Raw genomic sequence first — 18,806 nt, forward strand, 5'->3', positions numbered from 1 at the left:
CAAAATTCAGACTCAAGCATTGTTTAAATCGCCCTTTAGTTTCACCATGATCGAAAAATTTAGATTTAAGCTATATGATTCTTAAAATTGTGCTCAATCCTTAATTTTACATTCAGGTCTTATTTGCTAATAAATTCGGTTTACTAGGAATAACAAGACCCAAGAATTAAATGCACTGGAAGGATTAAAGAGTGTTTAGTCAAAATGTGGCTTAACCCTCTTGGCTGAGGGCTGACCTCCTGGGAAGAGGATGAGGAGGCTGGGACCCCCATGCAGAGTGAGGAAGAGAGACCAAGGGGCAGCTGCAGAGGTGGAGACAGGGTGGAGGTGAGATGCAAAAAGTCGTATGTGAGGGAGAGAATGGGATCACGTACAGTATTTATAGTGTTTTAGAAGAGGAAATGATGTCAGCAGTGATTGCTAATTACTGACAACTGAGTCTGATTGAACTTGGTTGTTGTCATCTCTCCTGAACTTTATTAGAATCAAAGCTGAAACAAATGTTTAAATAAATGTTACTCTTTGTTGTAATTAAGAATCACGAAGGGTGCGCTCAGCTCTTTTTTGAGGGAGAAAACACTGAAATTATATTACAGGCCACTGAGTATATCACAGGCCTCACAGGAACACAATACACACTGCTTCCATGAGGTGCAGGTACTGCAAGTTGCAGGAATAATCCAATTTAGTCATCATGTGCAGTTTCCAAAATGTAGAAATCATTCCCAAAAATGTCCAAAGTTTTTTTTTTAATTTCACACAGTAGGGCCATTTTCTTGTGAAGACTTGAACTACATTAAATCGTTCCCCACCCATTTCTCACCATTTAATTCACACTAAAACCACTTCCTTATTAATTGATATATTTTCTGCAGCTGAACTTAATGCATGCTATTTGTTTTGTCCTGTGTTTTTGGATACGTGTCTTTGTGTTTTTGTGGGAAAACCAAATAAAATTGCCCTAACTAAGGAACAACGTCCTCCTTTTAAATTCTCTTGCACTCCATTGCACTCTCAGGAAGAGCCCACAATGTTACAACGCAAAAACACAGGCAAAGAAGAGATTTCCATGGCTCATGAATAACAATCCAATACAACAGGTACAATCCACACAACATTGCCATTGGAGTCTGTCAATGCAGTGTGCCTCAGGCTTCAGAATCAAACCTCTCCTACCTTTTCCAAGGCCCTGAGCCCCACAGTCCAGGCAGTCGACAGAGGGTTTCGAATGGGAAGTTCACAAATGTGAGTCAGCCTCTTCCTGAATCCCTGGCTAAGCAAGCAAATTCTACCCAAGTAAGCAAATCCCAAACCCCAAATCTACAGCACAAAATTGGCCCCTGAGCAATTATATCACTTTAACAGTCACATCTTATACTATGAGAGCTTTTCTTTTATGACATAGTGTCAGGCAGCAGCCTTGTAACGTTTCCATCTGTCTCATAGTATTCCATCTGTGAGCACCACACTACAGCTTGCAGTTCCTCCTGTCTCATTTTGCTGCAATACTCCAACCCTCATTCAATGATTGCTAAATGAATCGTGTTGAATACTTGTACCAATTCAAGTCACTATCTGCTCTGTCCAAGACCAGAGAGCTCCAGTAAAGCAAAATATCAAAACCACTGTGAGGCATTGAATCTCTCGCTTCTCTTAAATACAAATATTGGTATTTTCCGTGCAGTTATTGTTATGTTAGTCTTGCTACATGACCATAAAAGTCCTCAAGAACTTTGAAACACATTTACAAATTTGTGAAAGACTGTTGTGAAGCACAACTTTTAAACTGCTGAATTAAAGCAGTTTATTAATTTAGATTATTGCTTTAGTGGCCTTTATTGGCACAACTACTGCAGTCAAAATCCAGTGCATTTGCCTCAGAGATAGTCATCTGTAACAAAAAAGTATCTCAGTTTTTTTTTTAAATCAATAATTTATTTTTTAAATTACTCTGTTTTTTTTCGCTTATGGGCTTGTTTGCAATAACAAGTACTGTACTTTTGTCGTCATTTATTTTATACAGTAACTGTGTGTAAGCCTGACAAATGAAAAATAATTTCACACAGGTCTACAAACTATATTCAGCGTTCCATCTGTCCTGTTTGTGGGGTTGACCATTTATTTCCTTTAGTGGAAAAAGTTATGTTAGCCATCTTTCTTAGTGCAGGGTTGTGGTTTGGAATTGAACATCACATTTGCAGCATGTTTTGAAACACTAAAATGTTGCAGAGGAACCTTGGCAGTTGTAGGGGAGGGGAAAGAGGCATAATGGAGACAAATCTTGACAAAGATGAGCACCTGTCTGTTTTATTTTTTTCATTTGTCCAACCAGGGGGACAGCAGGTACACAGTGAAAGTAAAGGGAAAATGGTGAGAGCATGAGTGCTGTTGGTGTCCTGTCCTGTTGGTGTTCCTGGGGTGCTAATACACTACTAGAGACACTCTGCATACTAGAAGCTTATCACCACATCTTTACATGCAGTGAGACTTGCTGAAACCGACCACAGAAACAGATATATAGTTAAGCAAAGATGTTTTGACAGAGCAACTTGGGGTAAACTGCATGACTGTGACAATTTATATTTCGCAAAGACGATAACATGGGATGATAACAGTCCAATGTAGCTGGAGATGGAAAAGACCTTTAGAAGCTGAAAATACGGCAGCTGCTACACCAAGGATATTAAACTTCTTTTCTGCTTTTAATTTAAAAAACACTTTCAGTACAACATCCCGTGACCCAGTATTGGATAAAGTGGTTAGAAATTGAATAAGAATAAGAATAAGAATAAGAATAAGAATAAGAATAAGAATAAGAATTATTTTATATAGTGCTTAAAAGTGGCTTCTCTAAGTGCTTTACCAAAAAAGCACACAAGGAGAGGATATGGCAGAATTAAAATAAATTACAACAAGTGTTCGGAATGCAGTAGGAATGTAAAGGGACAGACACAGAACCAACTAAATAAAAGCACTTTCAAAGAAGAGGGGTTTGAGTCTTGATTTGAAAGTGCTCAAGGAAGGTGACCATCTGATATCCTTAGGGATAGAGTTCCAGAGCTGTAGACAGAATTTAAACAGGCTGGAGGGACAGACAGGAAACCAGATTTAGATGAACAAGAGTTGTGAGGTCAGGGTTGAGAAGATAGTAAGTTAGACAGGTAAATAAAGTATCTGTAAAGGATTACATAATCTTACTGAGGTATCCTTTAAACAAGTCATTTCACATTATTGTTCTATCTTGTAAAAACCTTGGTTTCAGGAAGTCTTTAAAGAATTCTGAATGGATTTCATTATTGTAAATTGATTTTGACTGTTACTGCAATTGTTAAGACACTACAGTTGTATTTGAAGCTTATTTTATGTTTTCATTTCTTTAGCAAAATTCAGAACATTTTTTTTCTGGTGTCCTGGTTCGTTCATTCAGCAGTTTGTCACTCCTGTACAGGAGATCCAGTTTCCAGCCACAGAATAGATCTGCATTCCAAGCATTGTGCAGACTCACCACTGGCAAGCAAGATCTGTAACAGGCTGTTAAAGCCCTTTCTCAAAACCAAGGCGTAGCCTAAAAAGCGTTTGCCAAACAGGATCACATGTGGGAGCACTGTGTCTTTGACGCCCTAGCATCCACATTGCAGTTGGGAAATGCTGCTAGGTTGGTTTTCGAAATAAAAAGCACACTTCAGTAAAACTCCTTGACTTCAGTGATCTGATGCTAATTTTTAACTAGACTGGATCTTGAGATGGAGGGATGTAGTATTTCAGAAACAGACCTGTAACATAAGTTTCATAGCATTTTGTCCCTTTATTAGTATTTCTGCATTGCTGCAAATTTTAAGTGAAGCCCTACAGTTTTTTTCATCACAATTATCATCTCAGGGATGTTTTTATGACAGAGTCTGGTTTTACTTAAGAAATTTACATCTGCTCATCATATGGCATTAAGAAAGATAGGTTTGGGAGTTTAAAATGGAAATACTATATTAAATATGAATAATGGGTTTAATTCTGGTTTAGTGTCTGAGTAATGCGTGAATTAATTCTGGTTTGTGTGGCAGGTGATTGTTTGGATAGCCCTTTAAAAATGTTTTTTTTTTTTAAATGAATTTCAATATTTTGTTGAAAGGATGCCCTATTCAGTTATACAGGTCAAGTGTGTACACTTGTGTTTCTACAGTTCTGCGCAGCAGGGTTTTGCTTGTGACTTCAATGAACATATCCATCCATTTTCTAACTGCTTCTTCCAATTCAGGGTCACGGGGGAGTTGGAGTCTGTCTTAGCAAGCAACAGGCACAAGGCTGGGTCACCTTGGATGGGACACCAGTCCACTGCAGGGCACACACACTCACACCTGGTCCAGTTTTCTCAGAAGCCAATTAAACTACCAGTATGTTTTTGGACTGTGGGGGGAAACGTGAGCACCCGCAGGGTGATCATACAATCTCCACGCAAATTGGACACGGAATTGGACACGTCCCCACCTCTGCGAGGCAGCAATGCTAACCGCTGTGCCGCTGTGCTGTCCTTCCATCAACGTGAAAACCATTATTAATTCAAATTAATCTGAGAAATGTCTGGGTATATTTTTTGTAAGACTGTTAAAAATAAAGACAACAGTAAAAGAAACAAAATATATGACTCCCCTCACCAAAAAATGGCTGTGGGCTTCTACAGGTTAATACCCCTTATGATGTGAACATAACATTTAATCTTATATACTTTCCGAAGGACGTTCTAAGGCAGAATGTTTCATTCCTTCCTTCCCAAATAAAATAAAATAATCACCCTCGGACAGCGATTCTGCTCTGCCAATGCTTACGGATCTGCCGATGCGCATTTGTGCATCAACTCATTAGCGGTTCCTTATAAGGTATAGTTGTGTTTGTAAGGGTGTTGAGATTAAGGTCTCCAAAAGGTGTCCAAAAATTAACGACATAAACAGAAAGGGGTTAAATAAAAAATGCACAAATTTGCTAAGTGTCTATGAATACGTGTTAAGCACACAACACGGCTCCTCCGCCCCTCTCACGGAGAGGAAGGACAAGGTAGGTGGGGACGAGCGAGCCGGCGAAAACGCGCTTTCGCTTCAGTTTCTCGTGTAAGACTGACGGTGAACTGAAAGAAGGAAGCGGTTCGGAAACCTTATCCGGTAAAAAATATATACATAGAAGTCTTCAAATGAGTGGAAAGTAAGTAAGGGTTTCTGAAAATAATAACTTTACCATGCACCAAGGACTGAGTCCGAATATTGTTTTAACACATTTGTGTCTCAGGTAGGAAGGAGCCTGTTACCGTAACTCCTAGGTACGGTACTATAAAAATACTAAACTTTATATTTGTCTTTACTCCAGGAGCAGTAATGCAAATGTTGAATGACCCGGTGCGTTTTGCTGCACGAGTGCTCATTTTGACAGGGTGAGTTGAGAATAGTAAGGAACAATATTACGACAAGGAAGGGGGAGGAAGGCTTCTTCCTGTTATTACACCTGTAACTTGACTGTACTTCGATACCTGGAACAAAACGTGGTTCAAGGGTCGTTTTCACTCATCGCCAGGCCAGTTAGTTTTATAGTCTACATAGGGTCTGTGCTAAAAAAAAACCTTCTAAATTGTAAAGTTGTCGGTGTGATTTGTGTATCAATGCCTTTCCCTCCTTAGTTATTCTTGAGTAACGAGTGAGAGTCCTCACGTCTGCAGTAGGTATCTCAGTCCGGAGGGATTTTAGATACCTAAACACTAACACAAACTCCAACAAACTCTTCTTCAACTGAAGAAACCCTTACAGAATATTTCCGTACGTATTAACTCGGGAAGTTGGTTGTAATAAGAGACTTTTTATCAAGTTGAAAACGCGGCGAATAGAACTCCTGTGAATGTTAACGTGTTCAGGTGGACTAACTTGTTTTCATATGATGTCACTTGTGACGCACTTTTTCACCTCGGTTCATGCCGTACTTTATGCACTTAAATTATTTCTGCTTAAATATTTTGCAGTAAGACACGTCTTTCTTGCACGGTCTTGTATTACAACAGGCTGCTCATGTAAAACAAGTTAGAGGTTATTTGGATTTGTGGATATTTTTATCCCAGGGGGACATTATAAAGAACACTTTGAAGATGATTTTGTTGTCATTGTTTCTGAATTAAGCAGCCTTGCAATGCTGTTTTGAGTGAATTTCTATTGTGTTGCCTGTTACTTTCTCAGATAGAGGATCTTACAGCACACTCAAGCAGGATGTGCTTCACACAGCTGTTCTCTGGACTGATTCCAGAGAAGTAATGGGAAGAGCAGGATTATGCACAATATAGTAAAGGAGTTCTTAAAAGTGCATAGAAGAATTTCACAAACTGTCCCTTGATTTATTCTGTGCATTTAAGTATAGTTTAAAACATTCCATTTGCCTTTCTTATTGCTTCTCCACATTGTCTGGATGATGTAAATGAAGTGGTAACATAAACATCAAGGTGTTTTTCGTAAGTAGCGTCTTCGGACTCAGTGTTTCCTGACTTGTATTTACAATTAGTTTTTACTACCTGCATTTAGCACTCTTTACTTGGCTGCATTAAACAGCAGCTGCCAGATGATTGCCACTTATTCACACTTAAGGTTTCTACCTAGAAGAGGCGAGACTGTTCACTTACAGTCCTCTTTCTCAGATTGTATTCAGATTGTATTGGAAAGACTGTAATGAAAATGTTACCTGTCAAGGGGGTGGTTATTGACAAGACTAGTGAACAATAAGACTCTGTGTCTGAAACTCAGAATGAGAAGTGTCCAGCATATCTCAAATCAAGGATTTCAAGTGTGTTATTAAAGTAGTGCCTACGTTTTAGAAATAATTCACACATTATTAAGAAGCTAGGGTATGGGCTTCAACCAAACTGCAGCATAGCTTGTTCCACACTCTCACAATCTTTTGAGTTAAAAGATGTCTTTTTTTCTGTTTTCCTTCTAATACAGAATTTCCTCCTTTCCTTGTGATGCTGTGGATGTAAGGATACTTAACCCCTGAACATCGGCTCTCCCTTAGGTGGTTAGAACCAGGCATGGCTCTGCGAGAGTCTCCTTTCTCCAACCAGTTTGTTGCAGGCCTACACAGCGTCGCCTGGTGGCTCATTTTCCCTTGCTTTTGGTTCCTGGACAGGCTGATTGCTGTCTGTATCTCCACCACCTTTGAGAAGAGACTGCGCTATGAGCAGGAGTGCTACCTCAACCCTTTGCGGGTCTTTTTCGGGGCCATCCTCTTCCTCTGTCTCTTTCTGATCACGGCTCCCATCGCCCTGCTGGGATTTGTCCTCTGGGTCCCCCTGCAGGCGGCCCGTAGGCCGTTCTCCTACCACCGCCAGCGGGTCACCACCCGCGAGGATCAGGTGGATGGGGACTGGGCGTTGGGAAGGTCTGGGGGCAGCTTTGGATTCGTCACCGCCAACCTCTGTCTGCTCCCGGACAGCTTGGCCCGGTTTAACAACCTCAGCCAGACACAAGTGAGGTCCAGGCTGATTGGTCAGCTGATCATTCAAGGTGTGACCAGGCCTGCGGATTTGCCTAGCAGCACCACGCAGGAAAACATGCACTGCCTCCTCACCCCCACCCATCCCTCCTATGGCGCCACAGAATCTCAGCCCCCCAGCAGTCCCCTGAACACCGAGAAACAAACAGCAGTGAGGGATACCAACGTCCACACCAAAGACGTCATTATAGATGTGAGGGAGGATACCGATCCCACTTCTGCAGATTCATTAGTCATGCACGAAGACTCCAGTCAGAGCTGTCCCAGTGGCGGAAGGACCTCTCAGAAGTCAAAGGGACTTGACGACATCCCCTGGGAAGTTTCTGCCCTCTTTCCCGTCAACGTAGACTTTGTCCTGCTTGAGGAAGCGTTTGACAGGAGAGCAGCCCGGAGGCTGAAGGACATCCTGAGCCCTTTCTTTGGCCATGTGCTCTATGACGTTGGGCTCTATGGGTTCCAGGGCTGTTCTTCCTTTAAGTTCTTCAACAGCGGCATCTTTTTCGCAAGTCGCTACCCCATCCTGGAAGCCTCGTTCCACTGCTTCCCCAATGGGAGAGGAGAGGATAGTCTGGCATCTAAGGGAGTGCTGTCCGTAAAGGTGATGTCTTTACCTCTGATCAAGAACCAGTGGTAGTATGGGGAACATGACAGTTCCAAGTTGTGCTAAAAAAATACAGTATGTCATCATTTGTCTTGGGTCTTGTTTTACCTTACTCCAAATTGGCCATGCTCCTTATTGCTTCCTGAATCCCAGTTTTGAATAATTTAGAAACAAACAAATGCTTTAGCACATTACTTTAGCTATAACTAAACTCTGGCCTCATTCTCTTTATATGGAGTATATAGATGCAATAAAAGAGCTCAGATTAAAAGACTGATCCTCTAAAGTTTTTTAAGTGGGATGAATGAAAATCGAGAGATCCGAAACCTGATGTGCTTTAAGAATTAATGTGCTGTTATACTGTCTTTAAAGGTGTTGGTTGGCCAGACTCAAAGACTGAAGAATGCTGTGGGATTTTTTAACTGCACACATTTACATGCTCCTGAAGGTAGTGGTAGTGATTATTATAATTAATATATCAATATTATTTTAAAATATTCATAATAAACCGCTTATCAGAAGCTTTTATCCAAAGTGGCCATCAGGTTCTAGGTTGGTATTCTAGAGCCCATTAGTCAATGAGCGGCTTGAGAAATTTACAGAAGTTAAATTACATTCTAGAAAAATAAAAAAGTAGTGGTAAGCTGTTATACCTCATGAGAGACACAGTAAAATTTTTAAATTTGTTATGTGCACATCATGATTTATTTATCTGTGGGCAGATGTCTCCTGTTTTATCATTTGTTCACCTGTTGTGTTGAAGGACAGGGAGCTTCCCTAATCCTCTGGGAGAGGGATTGTAGATGCAGGCAGCCCTTGCAATACGTGAGCAAAAACACTTGCAAAAAAACAGAAGTGGGAACCTAGACTTGTGGTGTCTCACCTCAATGAGTTGCTTGCTTTAAACACGCATGCTTTGGCCTAAAAAAAAAATGAGAGAAAAGAGGTGGAGGCCTGAAAGACGAAGTCATAGTATGAACTTGGATGTGTTCTGTGTATGCTTTGCTTTGAAGCTTGACAGCAGGTTCCGCAGCGAAATATTTATTTTTCCAAAATGTGTCTAATCTACCAAAATGTACAAGTGCTTTTCAGCCTGAATCAAATAATGAAAAAAAGAATGAAAACTGCTCATTATGGATTAATGCGACTTGATACACATACAAATAAGAAAATAGAAAAGGTTACAAATGAGAGGTGGGCATTCAGCCTATGTAGCCTGTTTGGTAGTGTGAGGATCTCATCCAGCCATTTCTTGAAAGTAGCTAGGGAATCATTTCAACAACTTGGCTGGACAGCTTTTGGAACATGTGTGTAGTACAATGCACTGATCCAGGTCCTCCTGTTCTCCCATCTAGATGATGGACCAATCCGCTATGAACAGCTGGATATGCTTAGCAAGTGGATCAGCGAGTTCCAGGCCCAGACGAAGAAGGAGGATGAGATTGTGGTGTTTGATGTCTTGTGTGGGGACTTCAACTTTGACAACTGCTCCCCTCGTGAGTTCTGGCTAGGACATGGCTCTGAAGCATCATTTCACTTTGGATGAGACGTAAAACCGAGGTCCTGACTCTCTGTGGTCATTAAAAATCCCAGGGTGTTTCTCAAAAAGAGTAGGGGTGTAACCCCAGCGTCCTGGCCAAATTTCCCATTGGCCTTTACTGATCATGGCCTCCTAATAATCCCCATCTCTGAATTGGCTTCAGTAACTGTTCTCCTCCCCACTGATAGCTGATGTGTGGTGAGTGTATTGGCACACTCCGACTGTCATTGCATCCAGGGGGGCTGCACATTGGTGGTGGTGGAGGGGAGTCCCCATTACCTGTAAAGCTCTTTGAGTGGAGTGTCCAGAAAAGCGCTATATAATGTGTAAGGAATTATTATTATTTGCTGATGCACCTGGCATGAGGAGTAAGGGGCCTCCACACTCTGCGTGGTGCCAAGCACATCATGATAAAGCTGAATGTCTTGGATCTATCTCAACCACTGATTGCCTTGTACCTTTCCACTGTCTGTGCTGGCTGAGGTGAAGACTGAAGCACAACACTGCCCTCTGCTGGCACTAGTGTAACATTCATTGCTTTTAATGGTTTCTCACTTCTACTCGAGCTCCAGTCCAGCAGGTTTAGTATGCACCACTAAATTGCCAATTCCTAAAGAGGTGGAATGATTTTACTGTGATCCAGTAATCAGGGGGAGTTGTTAAATACAGGATCCCACTCTAAATACTCTTCAAGTCCTCAAGATGACCAGAGCTGTCTTAATTGAACAAATCACTTGCTGGATTCCTCAATATCTACCAGGTGATGCCAACCTTTAGAGCACAAATACATTGGTAAAACCAGCTGGATTGGAGCTCTCTTGCAATAGGTTTAGAGTTCCCTGCTTTCTGTTCCACTTTGCTTCTAAGTACATTAAACATTACGTCTTTTATTGTGTCTGTAGGTGCTTTAGACTCCAAGCTTCAAGGACCAGGATCTGGGAACCCTGGTCAGTTCTGGCCTTAAGCAATACTGCACCCTTCTGAAAACTATCTGAAACATGTCAAGTTTAAGTGACAAACAGATACTAATGAATGTGATAGTAACAGTCCTCTTTTTTATCTCAGTCGACGCACTGGAGCAGAAGCACAGCCTGTTTGACAGCTATAAAGACCCATGCCGAGCTGGTCCTGGGAAAGAGAAACCCTGGGTCATAGGTCAGTGGCTCTTCAGCAGATTTAAGAACATAACAATGACCCTCCAGCCTATTTGAGTGTTAATAGCTAATTAATACAAGGATCTCATCCAGCCATTTCTTGAAGGAAGTCAGGGTATCGACTTCAACAACATGTTGGGCAGCTTGTTCCACACTCCCACTACACTTTGTGTAAAGAATTGTGTATTCTATACTCCCATCACTCTTTGATTACTGTACCTGCTACTGTATCTCCTGCAATGAATTATAAATGGTGTTTGAGGGAAAATGGGTGAAACACATTCACCCATTTTCCTGCCCTGTGGACCTCTTTAATATGAATGGGATAATGGCTTATAATGGATAATGAAAGCTAAAATATATTATTTTGAAATATTAAGGGTGAAGAAATGGATGAGGGAATCATTAAAGGATCCATTGCATTTATTGCTTTGTGTCTTTAAAATACTGTAACAAGTACTTATGTTTTTAAAACAATAGAATGCTCATCAAAACAAAATGCACCTTAAATAAACTGTGTTGTCTGGCTACTGGAGCAATAGTAATTATGCCTGCATGAATGTTTTGACAGGTACTCTCCTTGAACAGCCCACACTGTATGATGACGCGGTGTCGACTCCAGAAAGGATGAAGATGTAAGTAGAGATGTGGATTGAAAACTGTAAAAAACAAAAAAGGACTCGCATTGCATTCTGCTTTCATTCTTTTCAGAAGTTAAGTCCGTGTTGTACTGGCAAAAGATACAGTAAATTCTCACACATCTGTGCAAAGTTACCTTCAAAAATGAAAACCGCAATCAGCCAGCATTAATGAATGTACAGTTCACATGTGCAGCTGCTAGAACACTCGGGTGGATCAGACAGCTATGGGATAGGATCCTTTTTCTGTTTCCCAGGTATTCTTCTACGTTTCTGGAATTGAAAGACAAAATGAGTAAATGATTTTTATACAATTTATTCTTGTCAGTGTTGGTCTATAAAAATATTTGCAGGAGCAAGAATATTTCCTTTGTGCATCTCAACAGAAGTAGCTAACAGTAGCTTCAATTTTAACCCCTCACTGAAAACGTTGAAGGATCAGGGAGCTGGCTCGCCCTCTGCAGATTGTTGAAATAGGAGCTGAACAATGACCTGAAGGACATCAGCCTTACAGCTGCACTTACTACAGCTGCTTATCGTTAACTGCAGTACAGTTAAACGCATTTTAAGGCGCTTTCGTGCATGGCTACCTTTGAGCTTTTGAGATGTTGGCGCTGTGGCTTTCAGAGATGGCATAATGACTTTAAAGAACTTTTTTAAAGAACCTTTTTCTTTCTCTCGGCGCTGGGCGGATCCGTCAGGTCTGTGGAGAGCGAGGTGGTCCGGAAGAGGTTCATCGCCCCGCCAGTAGCCCCGAAAGGCTGTGTGCTGGAATACCCGGAGCCGGGGGCCCCCTGGGTGGGCAGGCGCATTGACTACGTCCTGTACAGAGAGGCCACTGTCTCCAGGCACTTGCGGACCGTACGTCCCGCCCTGTGTTCGACAGCCAGCTTCGCGTAAAACTAGCAGTGTTCTGACTTACCCCTTCGTCATGAAATCTTTCTGCAGCTGCAGACGGCAGTATTGTCGCCTCTGTCTTGACAGGGTGCACCCGCTTAGTGTCCTTGCTGCTCCTCACTGGCATGAATCAGTGTTCCACCACCTTTGAAATTAGGTTAATATTTAGATTGATGTTAGATTAATATGAGATTAAATGGTTTTATTTTCCAAACGCGGTGTGCCAATGTTTCTGCGGTCAGTCGGCACACCTGGCTCGTTTGCTTGCTAGGAGCTGATCTGAGGGTAGGAGTCTCAGGCTGTAAAAGGCAGAGACAATCTCCTTTTGCTAAAGAGAAAAATAAATCTTTGGCTAAACCAGAAACAGCAAGATAGTGTCTCATTTAATTTATGAGCTTATTCTTCAACAAAGTTTAATTCTAATTATATGTAAAAAAACATTATGGGTTTCGAGAAAAATCTGCCAGTAGTAAATTAAAATATAGGGAAAAAAAGTGGTTAAGTAAGAATGTGGAGTATGTTTGCATTTTAAGAATTTGTTTCTTTTGATAGGAAGTTGAGAAAATCACCTTTGTCACCCAGTTCGCCGGGCTGACTGATCATATTCCAGTGGGCATGAGACTGCGCGTTTCTGTGGACACTGAAGAACCAGATGTCTGAGGAGAACTGAAGACGGAATCGGAGCTGGCAGTAGAGATTACAGACTGTAGAGACTGCCCACCTGGACTGCGTGCTCCTTTTAAATAAATTCTGTATATATTAGCTGTAAATCAGGCAGCACACTTGCTACCGTGTTTTTATAAATGCATTTTTGGTGGGCTTTCTTATTTTAATAAAAATGTCTTTTTATTTACTTCATGCTTTGAAAGACAATTACTTTATACCACTTCAGACATGCACTCATTATAATCCTGGGTGAAACCACTTTAGTTAGAGTGTGTCACGCCTGCATCCCACCACATTCCCACACGGAAGCGCACTCAGGTTAATCACACTCCAGCCCTGAGCACTTCTGCTGAACGACACTGCTCCTGCCAATCAGCCAACCACGACACTCCATCAATCAACCCGCCCCCCCCCTACTTTCTCCTTGTAATTTTCCTTTGACCATGTCTACTGTCTTGCTCTTTTTGGATTGGAAGCTTTCTTGTCGACCTTCACCTTACAAACCTCGGAACTCGACTCGGACCTCGCCTCTCGCCTTGCCCTCCTACCCTCTGAATCTTTTCCCTCATCTCTAGACCCCCTAAGGTACTGCATAGGGTTCATCTTTCTGTTTGCTCAGTGGGTCAGTTGTGACAGAGTGCATGTTTTCTGAGATAAGACCTTTTTTTAATGAATGTTCTTGTTTAGTAAGACACTGTGTCCGTTAAGGAGCGGAAGTGCTTGATGTCCTTGGTTAAAATTTCATTCTTTTCATCAAGTCCAGGAGGATTGAATACACCATGCTGGGGAGGAGTAAGTTCATTTTCAGTTTGTGTAAGAGACAATTCCATACTCGACATCTTTGTGCCTTTTAAACTCTCTTGTGCTCTCAGCATCTTGTGAGCTGGTTCCACACTGGAACAAGAATTGCTTGGGGGGGGGTCATTGTGCTCTTTTTGGGATGGCAGTATTTATAGAGGCCAAAGTGAATTTGTGTGTGGTGTCATGAATCAATAAGGATGCTTACTGTTGACAACATGCTTGCAATATTTCTCTTCCATCAGGTCTGTGGTTTACCAACAGCACTACTGTGAGAGGCTCTTGTTCACTGACAAGGGAGCAGCAGAAATATGGAATCCAAGAACTTGGAAATAAAATTCCAAATGGAGAACAAACTGCTTTAATTTGGCTCTGCTTCTATGGTTGTTACCCATTTGCCAATAAAATTGCTGAAGCCTTTTAAAGATCAAATAATCTATAGGACAAGACTTAGTCATATACCTTCATTTATCACGCTGTTAATTGGAAATGATTTAAAATGTTGAGCTATAAAAGTGTCTGGGAGGAACAAATGGAAACAATGGGTCTTTGTGATAAAACAGTGCTTGTTAAAATGATTGTGTCCTCCAGGAAGCTACTATTGCTTATTTATTCTGCAGTTTCAAATTGCACTGCTGCATCAAATGTGGTTTAAATATTTTTAAAAATTGAAAGGCTTAAACAGGGTCTTAAAAACAACCATTACAAATTTGATCATGGTTCCCTTGGCCAAATTGTTTCCAGTGTTAAATGTATTTATGTATCCCCAAGGATGTACAAATGCAAATAGGGATATTACCTTCATAGTATGTTCTTGTTTAATGCCTGGAGGTGACCAATGAGTCTGACCTAAAAAAAAAAATCTGTGATTGTGTAATTTTGACAAATGTATAGGTACATAAGCTATCTAATAGTTATTTCTGTATTCAATGTTTGTCAATGTGGTTACTATGACAATCAGACATGTTACTTGGAACATGGTTACTATGACAATCTGAATGTTAGAATTCCGTTTACAAGGTGCATGTGACCTGGAAGCAGGGAAAAAACAGGTATTTCTTCTCTGAATGGCAAATTGGTTTGTAAAGATTATTTTATGAACACAAAGAATCCAAGTCTTCAGAGTATCTTGAATTAAAATGTTCTGTTTCTTTTTGGTTCACAATATTCTGCATAATTCACTTTGCTCCAGGTTCCTATAATATTTGATGATGACAATTATGGATGCAGAGCCATCAGTGATGTAAAATCAAGGAAGAGCTGAGGACTTCAATTGAATTTAATTGCAAGTATTCTACTCCTTTTTTGTACGTGTACTATTATATATAATTGCTATATGAGATTATGTTGTGGCTCTGCCTTGTGTGTAGTAAAGATCCAACTTGCAGTATTTATCCTATTTTAGATGCCACCATGCCAACAGGCATTTTCAGCACGTGGGATTACAAAATCTTCAAAGCGGAGCAAGCTCTCAATAGCAAGCTGAAAAAGAACTCCTATCACCCTTTCGTTCTGAAGAGGCACAACGGTAAGAGTGGTCTCTGCTCCCTTTTTTCTTTCCCTCGGCGCCCTTTCAGTTTCCTTCTCATTTCCTCTGTGTCTTGGCCTCTGCCGGCAGTGCTGGTGATGGAGTACCTACACGAAGACCTGTGGAAGGGCGTGCTGCTGCTGGTCGCCTCCGTCGTCGGCAACGCGCTCTACCTCAGCCGAGACGTCAAGGTGAGGATCCTTACGAAGGCCGCTCCTGTGCAGTGACCTGGCACGTGCTAGATGGGCTTCTGTTGAGTGGTTAATGCTGGTGAGAGGTTTAAGCTAGACCTGTGAAGCCCATAGCGTCGGCCCACTTCAAGCTTGAACAAGGACGTCTGTATAAGAAGGGGACAAACGCCATTGCACAACACGAAAACTCGCACACAGGTGTATGGTTGTAAAAGAACACGGCGATATTGGTAGCTTGAGGCTTGTAGGGACCCGCGACGGGGGATGCCTACTTTCACTTTCGGAGCTTTTTCAAGCTGCCAATCAATCTAGAATTATCTTTTAACAATCCTTAACATTGTGCAGCGCTCGGTGCTGATATCTTGTTATATGTGGAAAGTGTCTGTCCTTCATCCCGTCTGCTGACTATTTTTACTGATTTCCATGCTCTATCGGGGTGTAAGGTTAATGGGTTCACGTCTTCATTACTGCTATTCAACTGCACTGGAGACAGCTGGACAAATACTGGAATTAAAAAATTACTCTTCTTTAACTGCCCCTGTGGTAAGCAAATTTAACAGTATTCACTAGATGAAAGCTTGTAGAGAATTGGGACAACCTTCATAATCACGAGGCATGGTTCCCTCATTTCTATCCAAACACCCTAATGAAGACAAAGAGGCATGTGTTGGATTTCAGTGCTAAAATACTTCCTCTTTTTATTTTTTTGTGCACATCAAAAGTGTCTTGATGTGGTCAAGTGTTAAAAACGTGTTTCTCTTCTTCTCCAACTATTCTACTCAAGCATATGCTTTGGTATTGATTTTCAGCAGCAGGGAATGATCTGGCTGGCTAGACTGACCAGCTGGAGTCCTCTGCCCCCTTCCTCTGGTTCCACTGGGCTATTCACATGCCTGGATCCATGGGGCTGGGGAAGGGGGGGAGGACTGCATTTCTGATCCAATCCTTACTGTATGGTACTTCAAGAGCAGCTGTCTGATGTGATTTCAGTCCCTTGGTTGAATGTTGCTTTGTTACTTGGAAATTTTAAAATAAAAATCACAAAGATGGAAAAAAACCTATGCTTTGGGATATTAAAAATCCCTCCACTGTATAGCTCAAGAGTTACATGGGAAAATGTCTGTTGCAGGACTTTCACCAGTACGCTGGCTACCTGGTGTTCTGCTTGTGCCTGGCACTGTGGCTCATTGCCTCCAGCTCCTTCCGGAGGAAGCTGGTGGTCGACCACACCACGGGCGCCTACAGGTTCTACATCCACGGGCGCCTCCGGCACCAGGGCCCTCTGCACCAGATCTACATCCGCATGAGGGCGCAGAAAAGCGGTCAGCACCCCGGCTGTGGACACGGCTCGGTCCACTTCAAACCCTTCCAGACTGCGAGACGAAAAGATGGGTTGAATGTAGTTCATGTAATGAGGAGCTCAAGTGTGAAGGGCAGCGAGCCAGTCTGTGGACTGTTCTTAAAGACCCAGTCTCATGCATCAGTGAATTTATCTACATGTAACCAACTCACACAAAAAGCGACTTTTGACAACTTTTATAACAGCCAGCAATGAAGGGATATGCAGGGTGGGGATGGGGCATACCCTCAAATGTCTGTCTCCTCTAAAAAAATTAACCCTCCCCATCTTAACAAGGTGACAGTGGTCCAGCTGTCTGTGAAGTCTGCCTCTTCCAGCACACTGGTACTCTGTGTCATTTTTTTTCTAGTTTTAAACAATGCCACAATCTGTTCCTTGCTCCAGTTACATAGTAGCCAGCATGTCCTGTGCCCATCCACTACAGAACCTGCACAGGCAAAATTGATTTTTACATGCATCAGCCAACACGTCTACACAACCGTGTCCGTTTTTTCATTTCAAGGCCAAGGTCGTCTCCTGTACAAACTCATCCTCCATGGCTACAAACTAGAAGAACAACAGCTGAGTGGATTTTGTGAAAAATATGAGGTAATTGTCAATGTTCAAAACAGTGCTGCTTTTCCGTACATTTTAGAATATTTAAACAAGGTTACAGAATATTGTACTTCCTACTGCCTATGTTGCTTTACAAAATAGCAGTGAATCATAGTCTTTGAAATAGCCAGAACATTCCTGTGCTGCCCTGCTGTGTGCTTTATGCTTGCTGGGATACTCTCCAGCTCCCCTGTGACTCTGAATTAGAAGAAGCGGTCAGAAAATGGATGGATGGATCAGTCTCATATCATTCGGAAAAGAAACCCCTCTTTTAAGGGGTTTCAAATGAATTATGTTCTGTTTCACCATCATAATGCTGGCTTAGACGTATACCTGCTGCGTTGATGCATTTCCCCAGTCACATGCACCTGAAATTTGAAAGGCAGACATAAGTGGACCTAGTTTGATAATTAGCTCAGAAGGCAAATGAGAAATTTGAGTACTGATAGCTCAATAGATCAGTGCTATATTCACAGCCAGGCTTGGTTGAGCAGTCCAGCAGGTCTCAGAAGTAAACAAGCTAGAAGCCCACTTGGGCAATAGTGTCCTTATGGGAACTAATCTTCTTGGTCTTCTCAGCTGTTGGAGATACTAGGGAGAAGAATGGCCTCAAAGCTCAATATCAACTACTTTGACTACCAGGACGTTTCAACACGGCATCTTGTCAACCAGTGGCCCAAGCGTCACACCATCGCGGAGGAGAAGGCAGCGCCAGTGTAGAGAGCAAGTAACAACTGCAATTTAGGGCTGTCCATGGAACAATTCTTCTACAATTTCTGCTCATTTTTAAGCACAGGAATCCATCTGACTGAACTCAGTTCTCTCAACATTTTAAAAAACAATTTAAAACACTTATCACTGAATTTATAAATAAAATCAGACGACAAGATAGCAGTTAACTGGGCATAGAAAGACTTCTCAAAAGCAAAGTGATTTCACTCCTAAAAAAGGCAAAACAGAAACTAATGGAATGTAGCATTTACAACCGAAAAAACTCAAAAAAAATATGGCACAAATCATTAGCTTAACTTAATCATTGCACTGAGTTCACAAACTCTAACGTAAGAAAACAAAAATACAAAGTAAAAAGCACATGAATGTATGGGGGCCACTCAAGAAGAAGTATATCAGAAAACCGTTTGGTCAGTTTTTTTGTTTTACTTTTGGACATTTTTTTCTTGTAAAAGATAAAAAAATGAATTCCAAACACTTTTTTTAACTTTCGTTTTTGGAACTCTTCGGACGGGTTTCCTTCTATAATGATGAATTTAATCACAGACCAGTGTTGCAATTTAATAAGAAAAATTATCATTCAAAGAGCTTGCAA

General features: G+C 41.5%; 2 protein-coding genes and 2 long non-coding RNA genes across 14 annotated transcripts in view; 2 read left to right on the forward strand and 2 right to left on the reverse strand.

The window, feature by feature from the left end:
- Positions 1 to 1,471, reverse strand: part of LOC138241440 (uncharacterized) — a 12,232-nt gene extending 10,761 nt beyond the window's left edge. The window contains exon 1 of one of the 2 annotated variants that reach the window (XR_011190668.1): positions 1,177 to 1,471. This is a non-coding gene — a long non-coding RNA (uncharacterized lncRNA). The remainder of the gene's footprint in view (positions 1 to 1,176) is intronic. The other variant, XR_011190666.1, reaches the window with a different exon arrangement.
- On the forward strand, positions 28 to 13,195 carry smpd5 (sphingomyelin phosphodiesterase 5). Of its 6 annotated transcripts, none has more exons than XM_069194943.1 (10): positions 28 to 327; positions 5,353 to 5,416; positions 6,963 to 8,110; positions 8,486 to 8,561; positions 9,469 to 9,609; positions 10,556 to 10,600; positions 10,719 to 10,808; positions 11,379 to 11,442; positions 12,147 to 12,306; positions 12,895 to 13,195. In XM_069194943.1, exons 3-10 carry the CDS (start codon positions 7,049 to 7,051, stop codon positions 13,000 to 13,002), a joined length of 1,746 nt encoding a protein of 581 aa, XP_069051044.1. In that variant the 5' UTR covers positions 28 to 327; positions 5,353 to 5,416; positions 6,963 to 7,048; the 3' UTR covers positions 13,003 to 13,195. The 6 variants fall into 6 exon arrangements, with proteins under 6 accessions (XP_069051044.1, XP_015213134.2, XP_015213133.2 ...); XM_015357648.2 differs by lacking the exon at positions 28 to 327 and adding an exon at positions 5,028 to 5,046; XM_015357647.2 differs by lacking the exon at positions 28 to 327 and adding an exon at positions 5,059 to 5,190.
- Positions 11,387 to 14,674, reverse strand: LOC107078646 (uncharacterized). Its single transcript, XR_011190669.1, has 4 exons — positions 14,606 to 14,674; positions 12,368 to 12,487; positions 11,583 to 11,718; positions 11,387 to 11,466 (listed from the first exon to the last, which is right to left on the reverse strand). It is a non-coding gene; the product is annotated as an uncharacterized lncRNA (long non-coding RNA).
- LOC102692901 (cation channel sperm-associated auxiliary subunit TMEM249) lies at positions 13,491 to 18,688 on the forward strand. 5 transcript variants are annotated; one of them, XM_015357659.2, is made up of 7 exons: positions 13,491 to 13,593; positions 14,999 to 15,091; positions 15,212 to 15,334; positions 15,425 to 15,525; positions 16,655 to 16,847; positions 17,388 to 17,473; positions 18,059 to 18,688. In XM_015357659.2, exons 3-7 carry the CDS (start codon positions 15,220 to 15,222, stop codon positions 18,197 to 18,199), a joined length of 636 nt encoding a protein of 211 aa, XP_015213145.2. In that variant the 5' UTR covers positions 13,491 to 13,593; positions 14,999 to 15,091; positions 15,212 to 15,219; the 3' UTR covers positions 18,200 to 18,688. The 5 variants fall into 5 exon arrangements, with proteins under 5 accessions (XP_015213145.2, XP_015213146.2, XP_015213143.2 ...); XM_015357660.2 differs by lacking the exon at positions 13,491 to 13,593 and adding an exon at positions 13,745 to 13,800; XM_015357657.2 differs by lacking the exon at positions 13,491 to 13,593 and adding an exon at positions 14,818 to 14,858.
- Positions 18,689 to 18,806: the final 118 nt, after the last annotated feature.

Source organism: Lepisosteus oculatus, chromosome 10, assembly GCF_040954835.1.
Source record: "Lepisosteus oculatus isolate fLepOcu1 chromosome 10, fLepOcu1.hap2, whole genome shotgun sequence".
Classification (NCBI taxonomy): Eukaryota; Metazoa; Chordata; class Actinopteri; order Semionotiformes; family Lepisosteidae; genus Lepisosteus; species Lepisosteus oculatus.